Source organism: Suillus subalutaceus (assembly GCF_016647625.1).
Source record: "Suillus subalutaceus strain FC151 chromosome Unknown DFJ58scaffold_5, whole genome shotgun sequence".
NCBI classification, from domain to species: domain Eukaryota; kingdom Fungi; phylum Basidiomycota; class Agaricomycetes; order Boletales; family Suillaceae; genus Suillus; species Suillus subalutaceus.
Genome location: NW_024540254.1, coordinates 214,087 through 236,609, shown reverse-complemented (window position 1 = coordinate 236,609; position 22,523 = coordinate 214,087). Strand labels below are relative to the sequence as shown.

The 22,523-nt window shown below is 48.3% G+C and overlaps 8 protein-coding genes across 8 annotated transcripts; 4 read left to right on the top strand and 4 right to left on the bottom strand.

Annotated features, from left to right (window-relative positions):
- Position 1: 1 nt before the first annotated feature.
- DFJ58DRAFT_363998 (hepatocellular carcinoma-associated antigen 59-domain-containing protein) lies at positions 2-1,351 on the top strand. Its single transcript, XM_041380038.1, has 7 exons — positions 2-240; positions 293-451; positions 506-598; positions 654-851; positions 903-1,012; positions 1,065-1,198; positions 1,249-1,351. The coding sequence occupies exons 1-7, from the start codon at positions 134-136 to the stop codon at positions 1,282-1,284; spliced, it is 837 nt and encodes a 278-aa protein (XP_041249910.1). The 5' UTR covers positions 2-133; the 3' UTR covers positions 1,285-1,351.
- A 12-nt stretch (positions 1,352-1,363) lies between these two features.
- DFJ58DRAFT_364087 (peptidase S8/S53 domain-containing protein) lies at positions 1,364-4,029 on the bottom strand. The gene is made up of 11 exons (XM_041380040.1): positions 3,876-4,029; positions 3,291-3,817; positions 2,805-3,237; positions 2,580-2,752; positions 2,249-2,526; positions 2,123-2,198; positions 1,980-2,065; positions 1,919-1,928; positions 1,617-1,868; positions 1,539-1,560; positions 1,364-1,480 (listed from the first exon to the last, which is right to left on the bottom strand). Exons 2-11 carry the CDS (start codon positions 3,717-3,719, stop codon positions 1,419-1,421), a joined length of 1,821 nt encoding a protein of 606 aa, XP_041249909.1. The 5' UTR covers positions 3,720-3,817; positions 3,876-4,029; the 3' UTR covers positions 1,364-1,418.
- A 2,266-nt stretch (positions 4,030-6,295) lies between these two features.
- On the bottom strand, positions 6,296-8,587 carry DFJ58DRAFT_836571 (peptidase S8/S53 domain-containing protein; the record flags this gene model as incomplete). Its single annotated transcript, XM_041392302.1, has 10 exons — positions 6,296-6,357; positions 6,416-6,437; positions 6,494-6,745; positions 6,795-6,804; positions 6,860-6,945; positions 7,003-7,102; positions 7,128-7,393; positions 7,449-7,621; positions 7,675-8,107; positions 8,165-8,587. 10 exons carry the CDS (start codon positions 8,585-8,587, stop codon positions 6,296-6,298), a joined length of 1,827 nt encoding a protein of 608 aa, XP_041249908.1.
- Positions 8,588-11,547: 2,960 nt separating this feature from the next.
- Positions 11,548-14,249, top strand: DFJ58DRAFT_881495 (peptidase S8/S53 domain-containing protein). Its single transcript, XM_041394556.1, has 10 exons — positions 11,548-12,121; positions 12,179-12,611; positions 12,661-12,833; positions 12,891-13,159; positions 13,215-13,290; positions 13,340-13,425; positions 13,482-13,491; positions 13,542-13,793; positions 13,850-13,871; positions 13,928-14,249. The coding sequence occupies exons 1-10, from the start codon at positions 11,696-11,698 to the stop codon at positions 13,987-13,989; spliced, it is 1,809 nt and encodes a 602-aa protein (XP_041249907.1). The 5' UTR covers positions 11,548-11,695; the 3' UTR covers positions 13,990-14,249.
- On the bottom strand, positions 14,242-15,052 carry DFJ58DRAFT_713374 (uncharacterized protein; the record flags this gene model as incomplete). The annotated part of the gene is made up of 3 exons (XM_041383916.1): positions 14,242-14,796; positions 14,913-14,990; positions 15,038-15,052. The coding sequence occupies 3 exons, from the start codon at positions 15,050-15,052 to the stop codon at positions 14,242-14,244; spliced, it is 648 nt and encodes a 215-aa protein (XP_041249906.1).
- Positions 15,053-17,974: 2,922 nt separating this feature from the next.
- Positions 17,975-18,812, bottom strand: DFJ58DRAFT_903574 (uncharacterized protein; the record flags this gene model as incomplete). Its single annotated transcript, XM_041394871.1, has 2 exons — positions 18,593-18,812; positions 17,975-18,547 (listed from the first exon to the last, which is right to left on the bottom strand). The coding sequence occupies exons 1-2, from the start codon at positions 18,752-18,754 to the stop codon at positions 17,975-17,977; spliced, it is 735 nt and encodes a 244-aa protein (XP_041249905.1). The 5' UTR covers positions 18,755-18,812.
- A 500-nt stretch (positions 18,813-19,312) lies between these two features.
- On the top strand, positions 19,313-20,910 carry DFJ58DRAFT_759047 (uncharacterized protein). The gene is made up of 3 exons (XM_041388332.1): positions 19,313-19,735; positions 19,785-19,825; positions 19,876-20,910. Exons 1-3 carry the CDS (start codon positions 19,517-19,519, stop codon positions 20,762-20,764), a joined length of 1,149 nt encoding a protein of 382 aa, XP_041249904.1. The 5' UTR covers positions 19,313-19,516; the 3' UTR covers positions 20,765-20,910.
- Positions 20,911-21,018: 108 nt separating this feature from the next.
- DFJ58DRAFT_363830 (uncharacterized protein) lies at positions 21,019-22,523 on the top strand. Its single transcript, XM_041380037.1, has 2 exons — positions 21,019-21,476; positions 21,532-22,523. The coding sequence occupies exons 1-2, from the start codon at positions 21,273-21,275 to the stop codon at positions 22,477-22,479; spliced, it is 1,152 nt and encodes a 383-aa protein (XP_041249903.1). The 5' UTR covers positions 21,019-21,272; the 3' UTR covers positions 22,480-22,523.

The following is a 22,523-nucleotide window of genomic DNA, read 5'->3' as shown; positions in this document are numbered from 1 at the left end:
GAACTCGTTGAATCACAAGCCTGCCACGTCTAAAGCGTGCCCGGATCTTACTTAGATCTGCATGCATCGCATTCGAACACTAGTCATGTGAATTGGGGTTATAGTAGCCAAACAAGATCCATTCCAAACATCCATGATCAAGAGACGCAACAGACCACAGCCACGGGTACGAGAAGCATCGCCAGACACAGAGCAACCTTCAGAGCTAGAGGAATACGAGGACGAAGACAAATCACTCCCGTACGTTATGACCCATGAGCCAGTCCAATTCGGAGAATTAAAACACAGATAGCATTTCGGAGCTCATCGAGCTTAGGAAGCTTAGGAAGTCCAGACAAGGAATTGATGTTTCAAAGCTATCAAAAGGCGATGCCAAGAAGAGGAAGCGCAAAACTGCAGAGGATGGACAAGAGATCGAGGGCGGTCTGAGAGCTGGTGCGAGAGTGGATGAGTGCGTAAACATGATACTCTGGTGTTCGTAGTTCCGCTCACTCTGAACACACAGGGAAGAAGCCAGTACAGATGCGAAAGCAAGGCGAGCCGTCCGAACGAGCAACTTTACGCAGCAGACCAATGTTTTGGATGTTGACAAACACATGTAAGTGTGGTCTCTCTCTCTCAACTTCTATTCGGGGGTTCTGACGTGGATGTAGGATGGCATACATCGAAGAGAATCTGAAGATTCGCAGCCGCCCCTCAGACCCATCCGAGTCTAAGCCTGGGACAAACGCTCAAGATCAATTTTCTCTTTCCGAGCGGTGGAAAGGAGAGAAGAAAGCTGCAGATGAAGGCAATGTTACTAACAGCATGGCCATGCTAACCGCCATTCCCGAAGTTGATCTCGGCATGGAGTAGGGTTTCTTCCATTCTAATCCATCTGCTTTGGCTGACTTATGAGATAGCGCACGATTGAAAAATATTGAAGAAACTGAGAAGGCGAAACGACAAGTTGCTGAAGTCCGCAAAGAACGCAAGCGACCTAATGATGAGGAGCATCTCGTTGCAACTCGATGTTCGTTGTCTCTAGCTTGCTGTTGTGAATTCACTATTGATGAACTACTTAGTCTACCGGCCACATCTCAAGCAGAAGTCAGACGCAGAAATCATGCGAGACGCCAAACTCGAAGCAATGGGTTTACCACCTCAAGAAGATAGAAGACCTCGCGGTGAACGTCCACAAATGGCGACCGACGAAGTGGTATGGAGACATTGGTCCATCTGTCATAATGATTTACTCATGTCTCTCAGGTCATGGAGCGCTTCAAGAAAAGAATGCGCAGGTGAACTACTATCTCTTTCCTGCGAATGATCTCTCGCTTTGTTTTCAGTATCACCTGGTTGCCTCGAATCGCTCAGTCTCTGGAGTACCTCTTGCTCGTTGTTAGGATTTGCGGACAAATATATAACTTAAATCCTGTCTATTCCATGGCCAAGACCAAATCCTTCAACTTTTCGAAGTTGGGTGTACCGTATCCAGTGACTGCAGTGATTGTCAGTGTATAAACATGTAACTTTGCTCGCCGCATCCATGAACTCACCAGGATCCCATCCAACCGTGGCCTGCCGACAGTCATCACATCAGTCGCTGAGGATCGTGGAACATGGATATGACATACATTGAAGCCCTCAGTTTGACATCCTGGGTTGCGACCCTCGGTGATATCATTCAATGCTGTGTAGCCAGTGGAATACAAGAAAGGGTTCAAGAAACCAAGAGGAGACTTTCCGGCAGAAAGACGTGCATCGTTCAGCATCGAAACGAACGCAGTGAACGTAGGCGCAGCGCAGGATGTACCATCCACTGGTGTCTCCTGGCCTTGGTAAATTGTCAAGAAGTTTACTGCTTGTGATGACACGTCGGGGTAAGCCTAGGGAAAAAAATTTCACAAGACTTCCACAAGTTGAGGGGTCAACTTACGCGTCCAGTGCTGGAGATGAGTCAATTGAATATATGCGTTTGCCAGCTCGTGATGACTTACGAGTTGTAGAGACCTTTGTAGGTACCGGGAGCGAGCGTTGCCAAATATGCTAAGACAGCATCATCCTGGTATGAAGGACGACGGAACTAGCGTGAACGTGTTCTATCGGTCAGGAGGTGTTGCGGAAGGCAGAGATCACGCACATAGTTACTAAATCCGCCACCGGAAAAGTTTGCCGCAGTCTCGGGAATGTTGATAGTTCCACCAACAACAGTCACACTTCAAGCAGCAATTGATGATTTGGCCCAGTGCTCATTCAGACGACTTACCATGGGCACGAAGCAGGGAACGTAGGCAAGAACATCGGGGTCTTAAGACCATCATTGGAATAACACTGGTGCTCGAGAGGTTTGTCAGGATAGGCAACACCGTCACCCACACCCCCGTCGCCAGACGAGAATATCACTGAGACACCACGAGCACCGAGTGCTGCCATGCCATTGCAAACACGAGTTGCGTAAGACCGCGGGACGGATTGCTCATCGTCACCATAACTTGTGGAGATCGATTGGGGAATTGTATCCTGCGAAAGGACATATTCAAGCCACTGAATATCTTAATTGTCAACATTGAATTGTAACCGCAATCGCTCGAACGCACGTATGAGTAGGGCTCGTTAGTATCACTTTCCGTCAACAAATCAGGATCAAAAGGAGGCTCGCCGCCGGTGGTGTAGAACGTTCCGGGCGTGGGCCAAGTGAGCCCAAAGCCGAACTGAGTGTCAAGGTTGGCCTCTATGCCTGCTGCTTCATAGCTCTGGTTGTTCTCGCCCCCTGCGAAACACAACAATAAGGCATCGCCGACAGTAGCTCAATCTCGACATACCATTAATGGACACGGAGGTGTAGTTTGAGCCATAAGCAGATGGGTTCTGGAGCTGATAGAATTGCTGAAGATCCATGTTATTTGTAGACTCGTTAAGATAACCAGTAATACCAAGAATATTGCCGTTGGTGGCAGACGTGTTATAATCCATCGCATTATATAACTGTCTCAAGCACGAAACAGTGATCGTGTTGTTGCAACTCGCATCAACCTGGTTGCCTGCAGGCCCTGTGATCGTTGAACCAGATGGACTCGAATCTATAGGCTGCACATGATTAGTCCAGTGCAGCGTGCTCTTGAACGCCTTGAAACGAGCGAACATGGTAGTGGGCTGAATGAGATCGACGTGGTCATGCAAGATCTCAGGGAGACTGTAGCTCATGGTTCGGATGATGCTCTCTCCAGTCTGAGCATGCTTGTAAACATGATAATCCTAGGCATCTAGCAATCAATACAGATCTTCGCAAATGGCATTCACTTGCTCACAGTAGTCAGCATCTCTTCTGCGAGACCGACAGGGACACGGATAGTAACCCAATCGTTTGCAGATGATAGGGTGATATCTTCTTCCGCTAAACCGTGCAAGGCAAGCCATTTTCTGACGACAGCCAGGGTCTCAGGGTGGGGAGCCATAAGTTCTTTGGTCTCCTGCTTCGACAGGTGCGCCCCATAACGTGCGTGGCTTGGGTCGCTTACTTCCCAGAGGTGTTGCTCAAGTACCGGGAACTTGGGTTGAGGCAGAGCGATCTTGAGCTCGAGTATGTGATGCTTTGGTGCGGGAACATACTTGTACCACCCATTAGGTGGACCATGGATACTCTCTTTCACCTTTTGCTGGCAACCCTCGAAGAGTATTGCACTAGCCAGGGTAGCCACGAAGGGGAGACTAAGCAGAGCGAGTCTCATCGTCAGCATGTAACAGCAGGGGAAGCCCACGAGAAGCCCACGAGCCAGTCGAAGTTTGCATGGTTAATTTATATCTGAGAACAATAAAGCGAATAACGTTAGGTAATCTAAATTGATTCTTGTTACGTTACTAGATTTCGTTGACGGAAAATGTGTTCTACATACCGTAGTTGATTACTTCATGACACGAATGACCAAAGCTAAATGTATCAGGCGTCAAGATCACCATACTGTGGGTATGAGCACGTACACCGATAAATCCATCATGTTCTGCCCTTGCGTAGAGGATATGCGGATAAGGTGCACGTTAATATTAAAAATCCTCCACTCATCAGGAACTCCGTATGTGTCATACGGACCATAATGGGAGAGTCCCATCATCGCAAATTCAAATACCAGCAATTCTGGATGTATTCCTTTCTTCTGATATGAACCTCTGATGGCCGCACCACTCGTGGTAGATGCAGTCTGGACCAAAGCCACCTCATGACGTCCCTGTGATTCGAATTTCGCAATATTAGTGCCATTCGTCGCTGTATCTGTCGACCTCGGACAGTGACATATATAATGGATCAAGCAAGGTGCCAGTGGGATAACAAGTAGTACTGATCGAACTTACTGAGTGAAAGACTTATCAGCGTGACGGTCAATGTTGCCACGGAAACAAATGCGAAGAACTAGAACGACGCGAGGCACTACATGTTGCGGGCCTCTATATTTCGCACTACTCTTAAAATGATGTCAATAACCACCAAGTGAAGCAAAGGATACGAGCCAACTGCAAGTGCTGTCGGAAAGTGAGAACGTCCAGGAAATAGACAGTTTTGCGGCAAGTATGTCAGACTCTGGAGCATATCCAAGTCTGAGTTTGGGGGCCGGCATGAACGCTTCCCGACTCCCGCCCTATCAATTATATGCGCCTGCCGCCCTCATACTTACCATCCAATTACCCGTGCTTGAAGTTCGGGGTGCAGTACATGAGCCTCAGGAAGAATTGAAGGCATTTTCGTGGCGACCAAAATTTCCCCTGGGAAGCCCCATGTTTAGTTAGGGAGTGACGACGATCTTGTAATCAGTGGAATACATTCCCTAGTGGTTCTAGGTTCGAGACTGATGGCGTCGACTGACAGTCGATGAATAAAACTCCGACTAAAGCTAGCCGAGTGGCTTGCACGTCCCCAAACTCAGACCGGGACTACTATAGAAAGTCTGGCAGATGACAGAGACTGTGACAGACTCTCAGGGGGTTTATATCCAAATCTATTCTGGGAGTGTGCCAGCCGCTTGACTCTGTTTATTACTACGGAATGAAGACAGTTGTTCCTTTTCGATTAGTAGGGACATTCCCCACAGCCTACAGACTCACTCGGGTAAGTGTGTTGGTCCGCAACTTGCCCCTAGACCAACATTAGACTGTTCACAACCCTGGCCCAGTGACTTTCACTCAGGTGGCTTACTTCCCAGGGTATTACTCGGGCTAGGTCAATTGAGGAAGAGCGATCTTGAGTTTGAACACCGACAATGTTGTGGTGTTTGGGTGTGGGTGCATGCTTGTATGTGACCGCGGGTTGACCATGGAAGGTCTTTTATCTTTTGGTGGCAGCCCCTGAAGGGTGAATGGAGATTAAGCTGATTAATGAATATCATCGTCAGGACTCCGAGTCAGTCGCGAGGACTTCGACGCTCACTAACTAGAACTTGATAAAATTACGACTTAATTGATATGACCTGCTTCGTTTTGATTCGTTTTTGACGCAGCTCTGCAGACGGGCAGCAGACCTCGCCGTAACTTGCTGCCTACGCCATAGTCAAGCTATTACTAGTAGATCCTTTCCATGATGCGCCTGGTTGATACCTCGAGCGACCAAATTAAGCTTTGAGTTTTGTATCTGGTGCCAGGCTTCAAGATTAATACATGTATCACTCACGATGTAGTGAGAGATAGGTTGCACTACTAATGCACCCCCTAGTAATTTCATAGAACCGTAATCTCGGTCTTTGACGGATGAGAATGCGGCTACCTAACGATGGATTCTCCTGATGCTGGACAGCGGTGTAGTGGACATTGTAAGGCACATCACGCCCGGCGCCGGTGGGCACGTTCAGCTGAACCTGCTGCAAGTACCAAATAGGAGTCTGCGTCAGTAATGCTGGAGTATTTCAGGTTGTTGGCTCGTTTAACACCCTGATACTGACTTGAGTAGATCACAGTGCTGGATTGCGCGATCGGATATATTGAAATGTGGGATGTGACACTCTAATGTGCCTCATCAATTATATATATAAGTAACTGTATGGGCCTCGAGATCCTTCGGAAATGGTTATTCCGTACCGGTTCATGGAATACTTAGGAATACCTCAAGAAGTGGATGCGGAGGTAAAAAATTAAAACAACACCACTATGCTGGTGCGAATGACCTTGTCCACTAGCATCAGTCACTGCCTCGAATCGCTCAGTACATAGTTTTGCCCACTTATATAAAATTGTTCTGTTAAAATCTTAAAGACCTCAGGCCTGAAGGAGTGAATGTATGTGATGCACATATATGCATCGTAGATCCTATCTACTAAAATGGATTTATATTTTAAGGCATGGCCAAGACCAGGTCCTTCAATTTCTCGAAGTTGGGCGTGCCGTATCCAGTGACTACAGGTATGATCAGCATGTAGACATTTCATGACTTCGTTTGCCTTTATGAACTCACCAGGATCCCATCCAACGGTGGCCTGCATACAGGTATCAAATTAGTAATGTAACTTGAAGGCGCCCATACATGACCTACATTGAAGCCCGGAGTTCCACATCCTGGGTTGCTCCCAGCGGTGATATCGTTCAATGCATTGTAGCCAGCAGAATATAAGAATGGATTGAGAAAGCCAAGAGGAGCCTTCTGAGCGTTGATGCGTGCGTCGTTCAGCATGGACACAAATGCAGCAAAGGCGGGCGAAGCACAGGATGTACCAGCGACCGGAGTCGCCTGGCCTTGATAAATGACAGAGAAGTTTACCGATTGTGCTGCCACGTCAGGAAATGCCTACAAATATGGTACGGTAAGATTTTTGCAAGTTGAGGGGTTAACGTACACGTCCGGTGCTGGAGATGGTGAGTCAATTGTGCATAGTGCGTTCGCCACTTTGTGGTGACTTACCAGTTATAGAGACCTTCGTAGGTGCCGGGGGCAAGCGTCGTCAAGTACGCAGAGACAGCAGCCTCCTGGTACGCAGGACGGGCAAACTTATACAATTGTAATGTATGGGTCAGAAGGTTGTATACGGGTCAGAGATTACTTACATAGTTGCTGAATCCGCCACTAGAGAAGTCCACGGCAGTCTCTGGGATGTTGACAGTACCACCAACAGCAGTCACGCTTTGGTCCAAATTGGCCGCTGTACTCCTCGATTAGAGAGATCACTCACTATGGGCAGGAAGCGGGGAACGTCGGCTGGAATTTTGTAACGTTGTGCCCATCATTGGTTTGGCATTCCTGACCACTGGTAGGGTCACCAGCACCAACACCACTATCACCGGAGGAGAACAACAAAGAGACCCCGCGAGCACCGAGAGAAGCCATACCAGCGCAAACGCGGGTCGCGTAGGTGTACGGGACAGTTTGTTCACGATCACCGTAACTGGTAGAGATGGTCTGGGGAACATCATCCTGTGAAAGTACGTAATCAAGCCACTGAAGATCGTAATCATCAATACATCAAATCGCAATCGTGATGGCTTGAACGCACGTATGTGTATGGCTCATTTGTATTATTCGGCGTCGCCACGTCGGGGATGAAAGGGGGCTCGCCAGCAGTCGTGTAGAACATTCCGGGAGTGGGCCATGCGAGTCCAAAACCAAACTGAGTGTCAAGGTTGGCTTCCCCACCTGCCGCTTCATAGCTCTGGTTGTTCTTCCCGCCTGAGAAGCAAATGAACAACCTAAATATCGACGAAGTCCAGACTGCAACCTACCATTAATGGAAACCAAAGTGTAATTTGAACCGTAGGCAGAAGGATTTTGGGCCTGGTAGAATTGCTGAAGGTCCTTATTATTGGCATACTGGTCAAGATAACCGGTGAGACCCAGCTTGTTGCAGTTTGTGGCACTTGTTGTATAGCTCTCTGCATTATACAGCTGCTTCAAGCAAGAAAGGGTGATCGTGGAGTTGCAGCTCGCATCGACGGGATTGCCTGCAGGCCCCGTGATCGTCTCGCCCGGCGGGTATGAGACCGCAGGCTGCGCCTGGTTGGCCCAGTGGAGTGTGCTCTTGAACGCCTTGAAACGAGCGAACATGGTCGTAGGTTGAATAAGATCAACATGATGATGCAAAATGTCAGGGAGACTGTAGCTCGTAGTCCGGACGATGCTCTCTCCAGTCTCAGCGTGCTTGTAAACATGGTAAGTCTAGACATCGAATAGTCAATAAACTGTAATCTCCGAAGGTGTCATTGCCTTGCTCACAGTATCCAGCATCTCTTCTGCGAGACCGACTGGGACACGAATAGTAACCCAATCGCGTGCAGATGAACGGATGACATCTTCTTCTGCCAGACCGTGTAAGGCCAGCCATTCGCTGACGATGTCCAGAGTCTCAGGGTGAGGAGCCATGAGTGCTTCGGTCTCCTGCTTCGACAAGTACGCCCCGTAACGTGCGTGGCTTGGATCACTTATCTCCCAGAGGTGCTGCTCAAGTTCCGGGAATTTGGGCTGAGGAAGAGCGATCTTGAGCTCGAGCATGTGGTGCTTTGGTGCAGGAGCATGCTTGTACCACCCGTGGGGCGGCCCGTGGATGCTCTCTTTCACCTTTTGCTTGCAGCCCTCGAAGGATACAGTGCTAGCGAGAGCAGCCGCGAAGGGGAGCACAAGTAGAGTGACGAACTTCATCGTCAGTGCACAACACGAAGGCCGGTACACACGAAGTTTTATGCATCTTTGTAGTACTTACATATGATGAGATCGGCGTTGACCAAGATAACGGAATATGTATTCAATACGTGGCTGGCCGCCCTCCAACGTCCCGCTAGGTCGCTGAGCTGGCAAACGATGCTTCGTTTACGTGTCGATGAACCTGAAACATCGTGTTTGGCCAACACAAGCCCGATTATCCGACACAGCAACATGCGCGTCACCGCCGTAATAGCGTGCGCACCCAGGCTAATATCGGAGAAATAGTAATACAGCAGTGCAACTTGACTGTCATATGTATATAGTGGAGCATGTTGGGATGCACTAACCCGTGTGATTAAAAGTTGTGCTCCTCCACCAGCACACAAGAGACAGGATTCCTATATCCATGGCTACAACGAAAATTCTTGGGTCGTGCCAAGCTTCGCGTGTGGATGGAGTAGTCATAAACCACCTGTATCACCTGCCAGTCACCGTAATTGATATTTTGTATGAGTATTGCATGTGCTGATCGTGACTCCCAGGGCGTTATATGAACACGAAGTCCTCCGGGTAACAAAGGCGTCCCGTTGACAGTTGTCCCAAGTGTTGCTGCCAGGGTTATTGGTTAAATGAACCGAGTTTTCCATTTATATGATGTGAATGGAACACGCGAGAAACATGACTTACGAAACGTCTAGACCTCGAACTGCTCTCGTAATATCCACAAGGGTGAGAGCCAACTGTTGAATAGTGCATGTAATCAAAATTGGAGTGACTGGAAGTACAATCTAAGGTAGGCTACGCAGCATCAACCTGAACGCTCTTGGTGACCCGTCCGCTGCACGACCTCGCTCACAGCTGAACTGTCACTACGCTTTTGACCACTAGTAACAACCTCCAGCACACTTGCTAGGCCCGCTATCCATGCAACAAGACACTTTTCCAGTACCCCATTGCTCTCGCTCAAACGTGCGCACTGACGAGCGGTGATAGACTTGTAGAGATTGCCAGGTAGTCTGTGAGAGCTTCCCCAAAAGATTCTAGACCGGTACGAATTTATTGTCAACGACAGTATGTCAAGAGGACATACGATCAATCGTCCACTTCTCTACTTGACTCGATTCAATCTGCAGGGTCGACGCAACCTCTGAATATCACAGGTCATGCTCAACAGGTGCAAAACCCGGTGACGCAAATGACAGAAGACTCAAGTGTGTGATATCGATCATAATGAACCGACCCACCATTGACCCACCATATTCAGATTTTTGGAGAACAGTGGGACGGCTTTCGAGCCATGAATGGAATTCTGGTAGACCACTATTCAAAGATACCTGCAGAAGCGAGAAAAGGTCATGATCTTTTTGCTGCGACAACAGTATCCAACTTGAGCAATGGATCCAAGTCAAACAAGGACGGTAAGCGCAATGCTAAGGCTATGACATCGATAGCTGCGGATTGACCTTTGGGCGAAGAGGATGGTAATGAAGAAGCGTGAGAAAGCGTGTAATGATAAGCAGTACTAGTATCCCCGTATGAATCAAATGACATCGTTTCAACCACAGCCTGGCTGAGCCTGCCGCCGCATCAGTGAAATGGAATAATGGTATCAACAACTTGAAGTGGACTTAATGAACTGACTGCGCTCTTCGCTAGAGATATCCTATTCTTGTAGGCACTGCTTGACATCCTTTCTGGATACACGTAAGGTCTCGAGCTCTCCGTTTGCAGCGGCGACTTGTAGTAACGCGGTGCAAATAGCCTTAGGTAGGCTGGTTTACAAGGAGTAACATTGAACAAATCTATCAGATATGCTATTTAAGAACTGAGCGCTGAGCACAGTCTGGAATCTGGATAAAGGTGGTACTTACACACGGTGCCTTATTGTTAAATGGATGCTCCAAAGCATTAAGATGAAGCGAGAACACCCAGGCTCAGGATCGAGGGGACGTGATGTTTGAATTTGATTGGTCAGCCATAGTGTCAGAAGGTGAGAGGTTGAAGTAGCTCTCGATTTCTGCATGTCTGATTTACTGCGGAGAATACTGCGAATGCATATCTGCACTAGACTGTACTAGTACCTGTACGAGCGGTAGAAATTTTGATGCGTTATTCGGGGCTGTACACGCAGTCTGAACGGTGATTACATAAATTTATTGCTCGTACCTTGAAGTGATGGAACCGAAATTTTTCGGACGACCAAAATTAACAGAGCCTATATATATCCTGATGCAAGTGGAGACTCATCGATGCACCTACAGCGTAGCGCTATTCACAAAATTTAGACGCAATAGGGAGTTTTTGCTAAAAGATTTATCAATAATTTTATCAACTTACGTGCACCTAACTAGTACAATTGGAGCCCGGTGAAACTTGCCGAACTCTCGATTTATGTAACCAACGCCGTCAGTTTTAAAGTTATCCTTTTGATACACGCTGTTTCTTTCGATGTTCATGCTCTAGTATTACTATTAGTGCGCGCTACTTTACTGTAGACCTAGATCTTCTCATAACATTACATTTTCGGTTGCAGCGAATTAGTACTCAAGACTCGGCTTCAATTGATTGCCGGTCCGACGACCTCATTTGGACTATAGTGTCAGCACATGAATCGAGCTCGCTGTTGTGCTCCAGGCTAGTGACTCTTTCCAGCTTCTTTCCTCATTATTGCGAGGTTTCTGCCGGCACTTCCGGAGTGGGATTGAGTGGGGCTACTAAGTGGGAAGAATTGACAGCTGAGGTCCTGAGGATGATTGAGTAAGGTACCGGTGTCGTTCCCAACCAGTGTACGCGGTTACACATCATTCTAGAGTCACAGGACCACAACACACGCCCACTCTCATGGGCCTAGCGGGTGTCATGCCATAGCCGCGTTATTATTGTCGACGGCCTGATGAGTTGTCCAATCAAATTGGTATACACGGAGAGACCGCGTGTGGATGACAACGATTCTCTCAGTAGCGCATGTGGACTGAGGATCTCCGAGTCAGAGAGCATGATCATTCGGGGAATCGACTAACGTCACACGGGGCGCTAAAATTGTTATCGTATCGTATATAACAATGTGTCAACTCCTTGTGAGTGCAAACCTCTCCCCTACTGACGATGAGACTCATCTCTCTATTCGGGCTGCCCTTCGTGGCTGCTCTCGCTAGTGCAGCAGTGCCCTTCAAGGGCTGCCAGCACAAGGTAAAAGAGAGCATTCATGGTCCGCCCCGCGGATGGTCCAGGCATAATCCCGCGCCCAAGCATCATATGCTCGAGCTTAAGATTGCTTTGCCTCAGCCCAAGTTCCCAGAGCTCGAGCAGCACCTCTGGGAGGTGAGCGACCCTAGCCACCCACGCTATGGGGTGCACCTGTCAAAGGAGGAGACTGATGCTCTCACGGCTCCCCATCCCGAGACTTTGGACATTGTCAACGAATGGCTTGCTTCATACGGCCTGGCCGAAGAAAGTCTCATTCGTTCATCTGCAAACGATTGGGTTACTATTCGGGTTCCAGTCGGCCTTGCTGAAGAGATGCTGGATACCGTGAGCAAACCAATCTTGTCTCCGGAGATTACGGTCCATTGACTGCTGAATGTCTAGACTTATCATGTTTACAAGCACGCTGAGACCGGAGAGAACATTGTCCGGACAACGAGCTACAGTCTCCCGGAGATCTTGCACAACCATGTCGATCTTATACAGCCTACGACCATGTTCGCTCGCTTCAAGGCGTTCAAGAGCACGCTACTCTGGGCTAACCAGGTGGAGGCTCCAGTCTTGAGCACGCCTAGTGGAACGATCACAGGGCCTGCAGGCAATCAGGTTAATGCAAGTTGCAACAGCACCATTACGATTTCATGCTTGAAGCAGCTATATAATGCGGAAGCTTACAACACGTCTGCTACGAACGGCAACAAGCTGGGTCTCACTGCTTATCTGGGCCAGTATGCCAATAACATGGACCTCCAACAATTCTTCCAGCTTGAAAACCCATCTGCTTACGGCTCAAACTACACTTTCGTTTCCGTTAATGGTATGCTGCACTCAAAGCTCGGTAGTTACGTTACTGATTTGTTCGACAGGTGGACTAAACAATCAGACCTATGCGGCAGCAGGCGTTGAAGCTAATCTTGACACTCAGTTTGGCTTTGGACTCACATGGCCCACTCCTAGAACGTTCTACTCGACTGCTGGCGCGCCCCCTTTCGACCCTGATATGTTCTCGCCGACTGATACAAATGAGCCATACACATACGTAAGCTTGAGCCACTGTGATCCAACTTTCAATGTGCTGATGAGTCTACGATCCCAGTGGCTCGATTATGTTCTTTCGCAGCCTTCGCTTCCTCAAACGATCTCTACCAGTTATGGTGATGATGAGCAAACTGTCCCGTTCACCTATGCAAGCCGTGTCTGCGCCGGCATGGCAATTCTCGGTGCTCGCGGAGTGTCTGTTTTGTTCTCCTCTGGCGATTATGGTGTTGGTGATGGCAATCCCGACCCTGCCACACAGGTGTGCTACTCCAATGATGGGCTCAATGTCACGAAATTTTTGCCTACTTTTCCCGCTGCTTGTCCATAGTGAGTGATCTCGGCAATCGAGAAAAGGAGTACGGCAACTAAAGATGAGATAAAGCGTGACGGCTGTGGGCGCCACTGTCAATATCCCAGAGACTGCTATATTCTTCTCTGGTGGTGGTTTTAGTGACTATGTGAGGAATTTAATAGTTGACAGCTGCTAAAATGCTAACACGTTCCCAGTTCGTTCGTCCAGCATACCAAGAAGTTGCCGTCTCAGAATACCTAGCAAAACTTGCACCTGGTACCTATGAGGGTCTCTACACCTCGTAAGTGCCATGAACTACTCCGATCGGTGTACATTAATCGAGTCGTTTATTTGCAGTTACGGGCGCGTAAGTGACCTCTTCAGTATGTAAGGATCTGACGGCTAACATTCATTCAGGGCTTTCCCGATGTGTCAGCCCAGGGGATGAACTTCTCTATCGTCTACCAGGGCGAGACGGCGCTCGTTGGCGGCACATCCTGTTCTTCACCCACGTTCGCCTCGTTCGTTTCCATGCTGAATGACGCACGCATTAATGTCGGCAAAACCCCTCTCGGCTTCCTCAACCCTTTCTTGTACTCCACTGGATACACCGCGCTGAATGATATCACCGTGGGCAACAACCCAGGATGTGGAACTGAGGGCTTCAACGTATGTCATATCTACGTGCCCTCGAGTCGTGTCACTGATCTGATTTCCATGCGCAGGCCACAGTTGGATGGGATCCTAGTGAGTGCATGCATTTGGCGAGCGATTTCCTATTTCGATGTTGACAATACCTGCAGTTTCAGGCCTTGGGACACCCAATTTCGAGAAGTTGTTGGCACTGGCCTTGAGCATGGCCTAAATATGGTATATGAGTGGACAACCTATGGGGTGTACATCATGAATAGACGTCAAGCATATAAAGTTGCAACGGTACTATTACGAGAAAGATGAGACGAAGTCAATAATGACTGGAGGTGATTACAGGAAAGATTACGCAGTGTTTTCCCCTGCAATGGACCGCGGCTTGAAGCAGAGCGACTGAGCATTGCTTCACACAGTGTACACGTCAGTAAGAAATCTCATCTAGGCCTTCATGACACGGGGATTGGGTTTAGTAGATGCCGGGGATGAGCCGGTACCTGACGACCTTTGCCCACCTCTGCCATTCGTCTCCAAACATTGACTTCACAACCTCATCCTCTTGATTGATTCTGCGCAAGAGGCTTGTCACAGTAATCGTTCTCTCCAACAACCATCCCAGCAGAACCAGTTTCACTCCAGGGAGATCTAAGACCCCTGATTGTCTAATCCACGAAGTTGCAGATCCGTGCAAGATCACTACGCCGATATACTGCAGGACAGCTGCTGAGTAAGAGGGATGGCGTACGATGGAGTATGGTCCAGTCGTGACAAGCTGGTGACCCTTACGGGTGGTGAGCTCGAATGTGAAGAAACGACCAAGGGTCCGAAAACAGGACCAGCGGAGGTATCCCGCTGTAGCAACAAGTGCAGAACCAATAATGAAAGGACGAGTGATTGGCACGTCTTGGATTCTAGGAAGAACTGGACTGATTGTGTTTTGTATCACGCTGGGAAGTGTTTTGGGGTCCGTGATACGGGTGACGATGAGAGCTATTTCTGCCAAGGAGACACCCCAGTAAACTATCTGGGCGTAGTTCCATCAAAGAGGATCTTGGACAATCCGTGAACATGTACCTTTGCGATCGGGAGCCCGTATTTAATGTGCTGGATGATGACCCATTCATTAAAGTTATCATGAACGACCTCGTTCTTCGGTGGGGCATGCGGAGGACTGAGCGCCACGTGCACAGCGACAGCAGACGAGATGATGAGTGGGATCTTGACGAGGGACATTTTCATAAAGAATGCTTGGCTTTTTCGGTTACCTTTATAGAATCCATCGCTGTGTACGTCATATGATGTTCAAAAAAGTTACTTGTATGTGCTGTCACTGGTCAGTCTGATTGGATCCAGGTAGCACGGATGTTTCGATTTAATTGGGGCGGATGTACGATTTCCGCACCAGGTGACAACTTTGATTCTTCCGCGCAAGTCTGATTGGTCGATATGTTTGGCTGTTTTCGCGCGGGCCGTAGCATGACTCTGATGCAACTTCGGGGGCTCTCGGCATACCAATTATGGTCAGCGAAGACCTCTAATGTTTCAGATAGATGCTTGCATGGCTCAGTGTTTGACTCGACGTTGTTGCTCGTAGTTACGTCTGAACTGTTCATATGGGCGCAATATGAAAATGTAAAATCAGCCTTACTCACGTCCGGAAGGTTCAAGGGGTGGATGAATTATGTAATGCCGCTAGCAGAGATATGGGCTATATCCAGGATTCTAGATATATTGTCCAATGTCCAGGCTTGGATGCGAAGGGTGATATTTGCTCGATCATGACATCAGTATGAAGGCCAAATTTCCCCTCGAAACACGGATCCGGTGGTGACGGGAGTATACCTGTCGACCGCATGAGCCTGAAATGTATATGACTTAGACGTCTAAATCCATACCTTAGCCGACGTCCTTCCTGAGGAATCAATCAACATGACAGGTAGCAGAGAGGAATCACAGTTGAAGACACCGAGCTAGTCACGGCATTCCGCATCGAGGACAAAGGTGGATTGTGCGCGGAAGAAAATCAGACGGAAAACCTCGCGCAGGTCCGGCCAGGCGACAATTTGTGCCTCAGAGAGAAGTCGGTACCCTGGTACTTGCTGGATGAAGAGGTAGTTACGCAGCCGGGATGTGCTGGTCAAAATGCATTGCAAGCCATCGTCGTTATTCTGAGCGCAAGCAACGAGCGTGTAGATCTCCAATATCCTGATCTGTCTCTCTCCGACGGTTTGGGAGGCATTCGCTAAAAGGCTGCATTGATGCGGGCAGCCCTCAAAGGAGTGGGACAAATGTTGTTGACTTTGGACTCTTGCTGACGAGGAACAACTTAATTCTTGTACACCAACTTGAATCATCTGAGGGGTATGAGCATGGATACACGTGTGAAAGCAATAAAACAAAGCCTTGATCGACCTGTTACTCACAACATGAGAAAAGTTCGTGCGGACGTGTAACCTTTCAAGCCTAGAATCGAACGTCAGACTCGGATGCACGAGAGTCGAGACGTTGGACGGTGGCAGTGAAACACAGAAAGATCACGTCTGCAAGTATCCCTACAACACAATGAGAACATAGATTGAACTTGGAGTTGCGCCTGCGAGCAGAGCACTTACGGTCTCACTGTCCGGCCGTGAAGGATCTTGAAATGTTCCATTGCTAAGAACCTCGAAGTTGTCGAGCTTCATGAATTCGAGTGGGAACGCACCAAAGCTCGACGGCTTCGAAGTCACTGCCGCGCATTTCGATATCCACCAATTCTCATCGTATATGGTGCACTGGTGGACGACTGAGACAGGTTACAGTTCGATTTGCTGCGACCGTGACTTATTTGGAAGTCCGATCGATATTTGCTCTAGTATTACGACTCGGAGCAATACTACCTAGGCATCATACACCCAACACATTCCTTTGCTTACAGACCGCTGCACATGTCCGAGACTGGAGTGGTATGGGCGGACCCTGGCCTGATGAAAGGGTGATGGTAAGGAGCAGCAGCTATGGTTGATCTACCTCTGGGCTACACTAGCATGTCAAATAATGTCATTGGTGGCGTGCAACTCGAATGCACCGTCAGAGCATGTGCTAGCATTGTACGAAATATGGTCCGTCTCGCAACATATCTAATATCATCTCTCCAATCAGATGGTACGTCTCTCTGATTTCCAGGGTGAGTCTTTTCCGTGGACAATTTCGGTGACGAAAATATTGCAACAACGTTTAAAAAATTTCAGTCCGGGCACCAGTGTAACCAGTTTTGTCGTTCTTTTGGTTTGCATGCTTTCGTTGTTCTGTCTCTGACATACGGAGATTAACCGTCGGCCTAATTGTTGGAAGATGGGTCCGATACAACTGATCTATAGATGCTGTGATTGTGCACATGTTCGAAGAGGCTCTTGGCGCTGCCGAATCCATGAGTGTTATGCGTCCGAACAAAGCCGGCAAAACCAAGGTGGCTGTTTCTTTCTGCCGAATAACTGAGCGTATTGCTCTCTCAGAAACCTATGTGCTCTCGAGTGGTGCATGGAGGAAACAAAAGAAACTCAAACTACTCACGAAGGAATTCGAGGCTTATTGGAATACGCTAAAGGAGTGCCCGGATCAATTGAAGGTTTGTGCCGTTGCTTTATTATGCTATTGGTTGAAATTACCAGGGGTCACTAGATATGGAACGAGAAGTCGGCTGCGTTGATGTCAACAAGCGGGTCAAAGGGTCGGTGAATGTTGTTTACAACTTTCTTTCAGTTCTATGACAAAACAATCACTAAGCGGTACGTCCCTTACTTACTGAATTTTTGATCATCCGGTGAGATCACTTGGTCAACGATTGCATATTCTTGGATGCTTTCAAGAGGGTCGGCCTGCCTCTTTTTCAATACTCACGTATGACCGATCCAATAGATGCTGCATAGCATAGTGAGTCGTTGGTCGCATCTAGATATCTGTGGCTTACTTGTCACGCTGTCTCAGAAAAAACGTGAAAATTCAGGTAACATAGGCGACGTTGCTTAAGGGCACAGCTTCAATAGATATGCATGACTGACATAGGCTCCAAACCATTTATGTATTGATTCCAAGTTACTTGGTACGCCACACAAACCAATTTCAAATACATCATACACAACTAGGATGCAAGACTTTCGGGCCTGTTGAAATTGAAACCAAAGAATAACAACACTTGACGTGGCCGCACTCAACCCACGGTTTCAGTACACGCCAGGTATGATGCGATACTTCACCTTTCTCGCCCACGCCTCCCATTCTTCTCCGAATGCGGAATGCATCATCCTATCTTCTCTCTTCACTCTTAAGAACAACGCAAAATTCACCGCTGTACACAGGGAAGTTCCAGCGATGACAACAGGTAACACTCCAGGGATCCTTGCTGATACACCAGAGGCCCTTAGCCATGAGTTGCGAGAGCCATGCAGAATGATGATCCCGAGACACAGCATCATCATTCCTGTGTAAGAAGGGTGACGGACAATCCCGTAAGGTCCGGTGGTGATAAGTCGATGATCATGGCGTACGCTGAGCAGAAACGTAAAATAGCGACCGAGGGTTCGGTAGCATAGCCAGCGGATGAATCCACCGCTAGTCACGAGACCACAACCCACAAGAAAAGAAGGAGTAATAGGGACGTCTGTGAGAGTGCTCAGAGCTTCGGATGCCGCCCGCAAAACTGGTGGTATTTTTGAAGAATCAATGCGGCGGGCTAGAATAGCAGCTATTTCTACCATTGCCTCCACCCAGTACAACCCCTGGATGTTAACCGAACCCTGTTGAATGAAAATCTCCTAAAAATAGGCAGGATTCGGACGAACGGATATCGTTTGCGAGGGATATTTTATTTTACGAATATAAGATGAGATAAGAGTTTGAGTTGGAGGACGTAGTTCCTCAGTGGATGCAGAATGAGGAGCTGTTACTGCTACGTGGACTGCGATGGCTGATGAGAGAACTAGAGGTATTTTGAGGAGAGACATGTTCAGTTGGACGGATTTGGTGGGCACTGGGTTACTGGCCTTTAGTACTTTGTTCCCGTATGATTTGGCCGTATAATAGAGTGCTACGTAAGAACTAATAGTTTGTTGTCACTGGTGTGGAGTGCCACGAGGTGCCACATCGATTCTGGCCCCATGTTATTATCGGCAGGCTGCCAGCCAGGTACAGATCGCTCAAGCCCCACGACCGGGGCCCCGATGCACAAGTGTAGTAACAACTTCAGTTATCAGCTTCTGAATCGAATTCATGCACGAATTCGACCGTTTACCAATGCGGTGGACGTCTCAGGATAGACCGCTTGATGATCAATCTTATAAGGAGTTTTGTTCAGAGATTTATCAAGAATTTTATTAACTCATAGGCCCACTTAACTAGAACAACCCGGAGAAATAACTCAGAACTTACTGAATTCTCGAGTGACCAAGTAGTACTAGAGCTAATACTTATGTGTTACGCTTATACTCTCTTATACTGCATCAACTGGAGAGTGGAGGTCCAAGCCTTACGTGACCATGTTTCGGATCACACCGCGAAAAACCCAAAAGTCCAGGCTTAACAAAATTCCCTAATATTTAAATTTACCACCTTTCACTCCCATCGGCGGACCACCAGTGGCACTAAGAATAATGGATGATGATAATTAGCATCAATTGCATTCTTGACGCAGGAGTCATAAGAACGGATCCCGGCCGTTCTCGCTCTTTATAAGATGGCTCAGTTGCATCGAGCGCAAGCGCAATTAAATGTCATTCATGGCTCAACTGGCATCTCCTCATGCACTCTACATATCAGAGATATTGTTCGCCATCTCATACCACCTTGCGGATGATAGGAAAGCTCTAGCACGTCTTGCTCGTTGCTGTCATGCATTTTCAGAACCTGCTCTCAGTGTCCTATGGTCGTCGGTGCGGTCTTTTTCGCCATTCATTGCCCTCCTGCCGCCAACCGTGAAGGTCTTATGGGTGAGCATAAAATCCTTACAGCAATTAAATCATACTCAAGAATGTGTAGGACCACAGTCAGTTTGACGAGATGACCCTTGTCGAGTTCCAGTGCCCACCTGAAGAAGAATGGAGGGTATTCGACAGTTACGACCCCGCAGAGTGCGCAGGCTATACTCTGGATCTCGTTGTCACCAAATAGTGGCTCGTATACGCTCCAGAACCACTTTATTCCCTTTGCTACAATCTCTGTCTCTTCAACTCGTCGAATCCCCTGATATGCAAGGGCACCTCTTCTCGGACTCGCTACGCTCTTTGAAGATATCCGGACCTGCGTATGTACACTGCAAAGATGACCGTGTCCAAATGGCCGTCGCGCAGGTGGCTCGCGATGCGCCGTTGGTGGAACATCTTCACATCGAAGATTATACCTATTCTGTTGTCCAGTCGTCACTGCCACCTCTCCATTTTACTCATCTTCGAGCCGTCGAAATATCTGCATTTTTCGGTTACAGCCTCCTACAGTCTCTCTGTCATATCCTTTCCCAAGCACCTGTGACACAACTCAAACTTGAACTTCCACCGCTCCCAAATAAGGAGTGGAATGTCTCGGTTCCCGTCTTTCCTGCTCTGAAATCGTTGCAAATTTGTGGCAATCCGGCTTCTGCCGAACAATTCATATCCCATCTTGCCAGCGAGGGTCTTCAAGAGCTTGGTGTCCATCACACAAGAGGATCCGCGAGCGCTGCGGATTACCACCAACTTCTTTTGTGTGTTGCGGATAAATATGGTAATACTCTCCAACAACTCTCGCTGTCAACTCTTCAGCAAATACCGCTGTCATTCACCCAGTCACCCACCCCGAACTACCCGTACGATGTTTCCCAAGCACTTCTCGATGCTTTTTACGCGCTCGCACCACGTTTTAATCGACTACAAACTTTCCACCTCTCCTTGCCGCACAATCGCTACGTTCACCTAGCGCCTGAGCTCACATCTGAGTCTCATACGTGGCCATCTCTCAAGCTTCTTGACCTCGAAGAAAATTAGTGTTTTATACGGAAGAACTGAAGAGGCGCTCAGTGCTGTATATTTTAGGAAGTATATATGTCGTGTTGATCAGGTGTCAGGTTGCTGTCAATGCGAATGTAGAATACGAGAAGACTATGCCGCAGTGTGGGAGTGCTGATGAGCACTGAGAACGGTACCTGCATCAGGGAGAAGTGCAAGGCATGCTATTCTGAGGCGATACCACTGACCACGTGTGTGCTGCTAACTATACGATCCTGCGGGAAAGGGCATCTAGGTGACAAATCCTCGTCTTCCCGCGAAACATGATTTTCACTTGCACTCATTATATATTCACAGGAATCCATGGACTAGTACTAATGGGCGAAGGTCACTCTTGAGTAAGATGGAGCACTCGCACCCATGAGAGAGTACCAGTATCAAAAACATACGGTCTTGTATTGGCTCACATCTTCAGTTCTTCCTCATCTCTCGTCAACACCAACTCATCCTCCTGGCTAGTACACGATAAAAGTTTGATCGATTAGCTATGGTCTCAAGTTGTCGCGCTCTCTACATTTCTGAGATTCTTTCAGAAATCTCATACCAGCTAGAGGATGATAGGAAGTCTCTTTCACGTCTTGCACGTTGTTGCAAGGCATTCTCAGACCCAGCTTTAGATGTTCTGTGGAGGCGGATGAGCCTTTTCTCTCCCTTCACCCCCCTTTTGCCCCCAAAGGTGTTGACACTTTGGGTGCGCATTGTTCTTGGGCAGGTTTGAACTCGTATAATTTTGACGCATTCTACAGGTGGAATACCAATTCAGCGCAGAGAGTATCGCGGGCTTTCAATGTCCCCCTATGCATGAGTGGAAAGCTTTTGACGCCTATGCTAGGCGAGTGCGGATTCTGCACAGCGGCGCCTCGCACTTCCTCGCAGGTGTGGCCACCATCCGAGCAGACCTCAACGTCTTCCCCTTCCTTCGATCCATGTCGATGCAGCTTCAGGAACCTATACAGCCTGGGATCCGGTTGTTTCCCGAAACACTGCAATCACTGGAAATTTCGGGCCCCGCTTACATCAACTGTAAGGATTCCTGTATCCAGACTGCTCTTGCACACGCGGCGCGCCATGCACCCTCCCTGAAACATCTGCATGTCGAGGACTACAGCTACAACAGTGACCGCTTGGACACTCCACCCCTACATTTCAAACACTTGCGCAGCGTCGAGATATCCGCATTCATCAGCTCTAACCTCCTTAAATCATTATGCTGTGTGCTTGCGCAATCACCCGTGATCGAGCTCAAGATAGAGCTTCCTCCTACTAGCTGTATATGGGACACCCCACAATCTCTCTTCCCATATCTGGAGAGGGTAGATATACACGGCACCCCCGCGCTCGCGGAGGCCTTCATTACGAATATTTCCAGTCCGTGTATTCGTTCGCTGACTGTCAGGCACAGTCGTGGGCCCGCACGACTGGAAGACTGCAGCCGGTTATTCTCCACCATCGTGAACAAGTGCGGCTCATCACTGCAGTCGTTATCTCTCACAATTAGCCGCTCGCCAGTTCTCCATAACCACGATGGCGTGGCGCATGATATAATGGATGCGCTGTTCCCTTTGATGCCGAATTTTGAGCACTTGGAGGAACTTCATTTATCGTTGCCTAGTGCAACTCAAGTTGACGACTATCCTGCTGTTGAAGCGTCTGGTTGGCCAGCTCTGAGACGGGTAGAGTTTATGGCCACATGATGATTCACGGGATGATCACGGGAGGTTTGGAAGCTGGTTCTCTG

Excerpts from the sequence above, each read along its gene's own strand:
- DFJ58DRAFT_363830 (XM_041380037.1), top strand. The coding sequence starts at position 21,273 with ATGGTCTCAAGTTGTCGCGCTCTCTACATTTCTGAGATTCTTTCAGAA. Across the intron at positions 21,477-21,531 it reads CAAAGGTGTTGACACTTTGG|GTGGAATACCAATTCAGCGC; the intron begins GTGCGCATTGTT and ends CGCATTCTACAG.
- DFJ58DRAFT_881495 (XM_041394556.1), top strand. The coding sequence starts at position 11,696 with ATGAGACTCATCTCTCTATTCGGGCTGCCCTTCGTGGCTGCTCTCGCT. Across the intron at positions 12,612-12,660 it reads CACTTTCGTTTCCGTTAATG|GTGGACTAAACAATCAGACC; the intron begins GTATGCTGCACT and ends TTTGTTCGACAG. Across the intron at positions 13,872-13,927 it reads CACAGTTGGATGGGATCCTA|TTTCAGGCCTTGGGACACCC; the intron begins GTGAGTGCATGC and ends CAATACCTGCAG.
- DFJ58DRAFT_364087 (XM_041380040.1), bottom strand. The coding sequence starts at position 3,719 with ATGCTGACGATGAGACTCGCTCTGCTTAGTCTCCCCTTCGTGGCTACC. Across the intron at positions 2,066-2,122 it reads GTGGCGGATTTAGTAACTAT|TTCCGTCGTCCTTCATACCA; the intron begins GTGCGTGATCTC and ends CGTTCACGCTAG. Across the intron at positions 1,481-1,538 it reads CACGGTTGGATGGGATCCTG|TCACTGGATACGGTACACCC; the intron begins GTGAGTTCATGG and ends CAATCACTGCAG.
- DFJ58DRAFT_363998 (XM_041380038.1), top strand. The coding sequence starts at position 134 with ATGATCAAGAGACGCAACAGACCACAGCCACGGGTACGAGAAGCATCG. Across the intron at positions 852-902 it reads GAAGTTGATCTCGGCATGGA|CGCACGATTGAAAAATATTG; the intron begins GTAGGGTTTCTT and ends CTTATGAGATAG. Across the intron at positions 1,013-1,064 it reads GCATCTCGTTGCAACTCGAT|TCTACCGGCCACATCTCAAG; the intron begins GTTCGTTGTCTC and ends TGAACTACTTAG.
- DFJ58DRAFT_759047 (XM_041388332.1), top strand. The coding sequence starts at position 19,517 with ATGTCATTCATGGCTCAACTGGCATCTCCTCATGCACTCTACATATCA. Across the intron at positions 19,736-19,784 it reads CAACCGTGAAGGTCTTATGG|GACCACAGTCAGTTTGACGA; the intron begins GTGAGCATAAAA and ends AAGAATGTGTAG. Across the intron at positions 19,826-19,875 it reads ATGACCCTTGTCGAGTTCCA|AGTGCGCAGGCTATACTCTG; the intron begins GTGCCCACCTGA and ends ACGACCCCGCAG.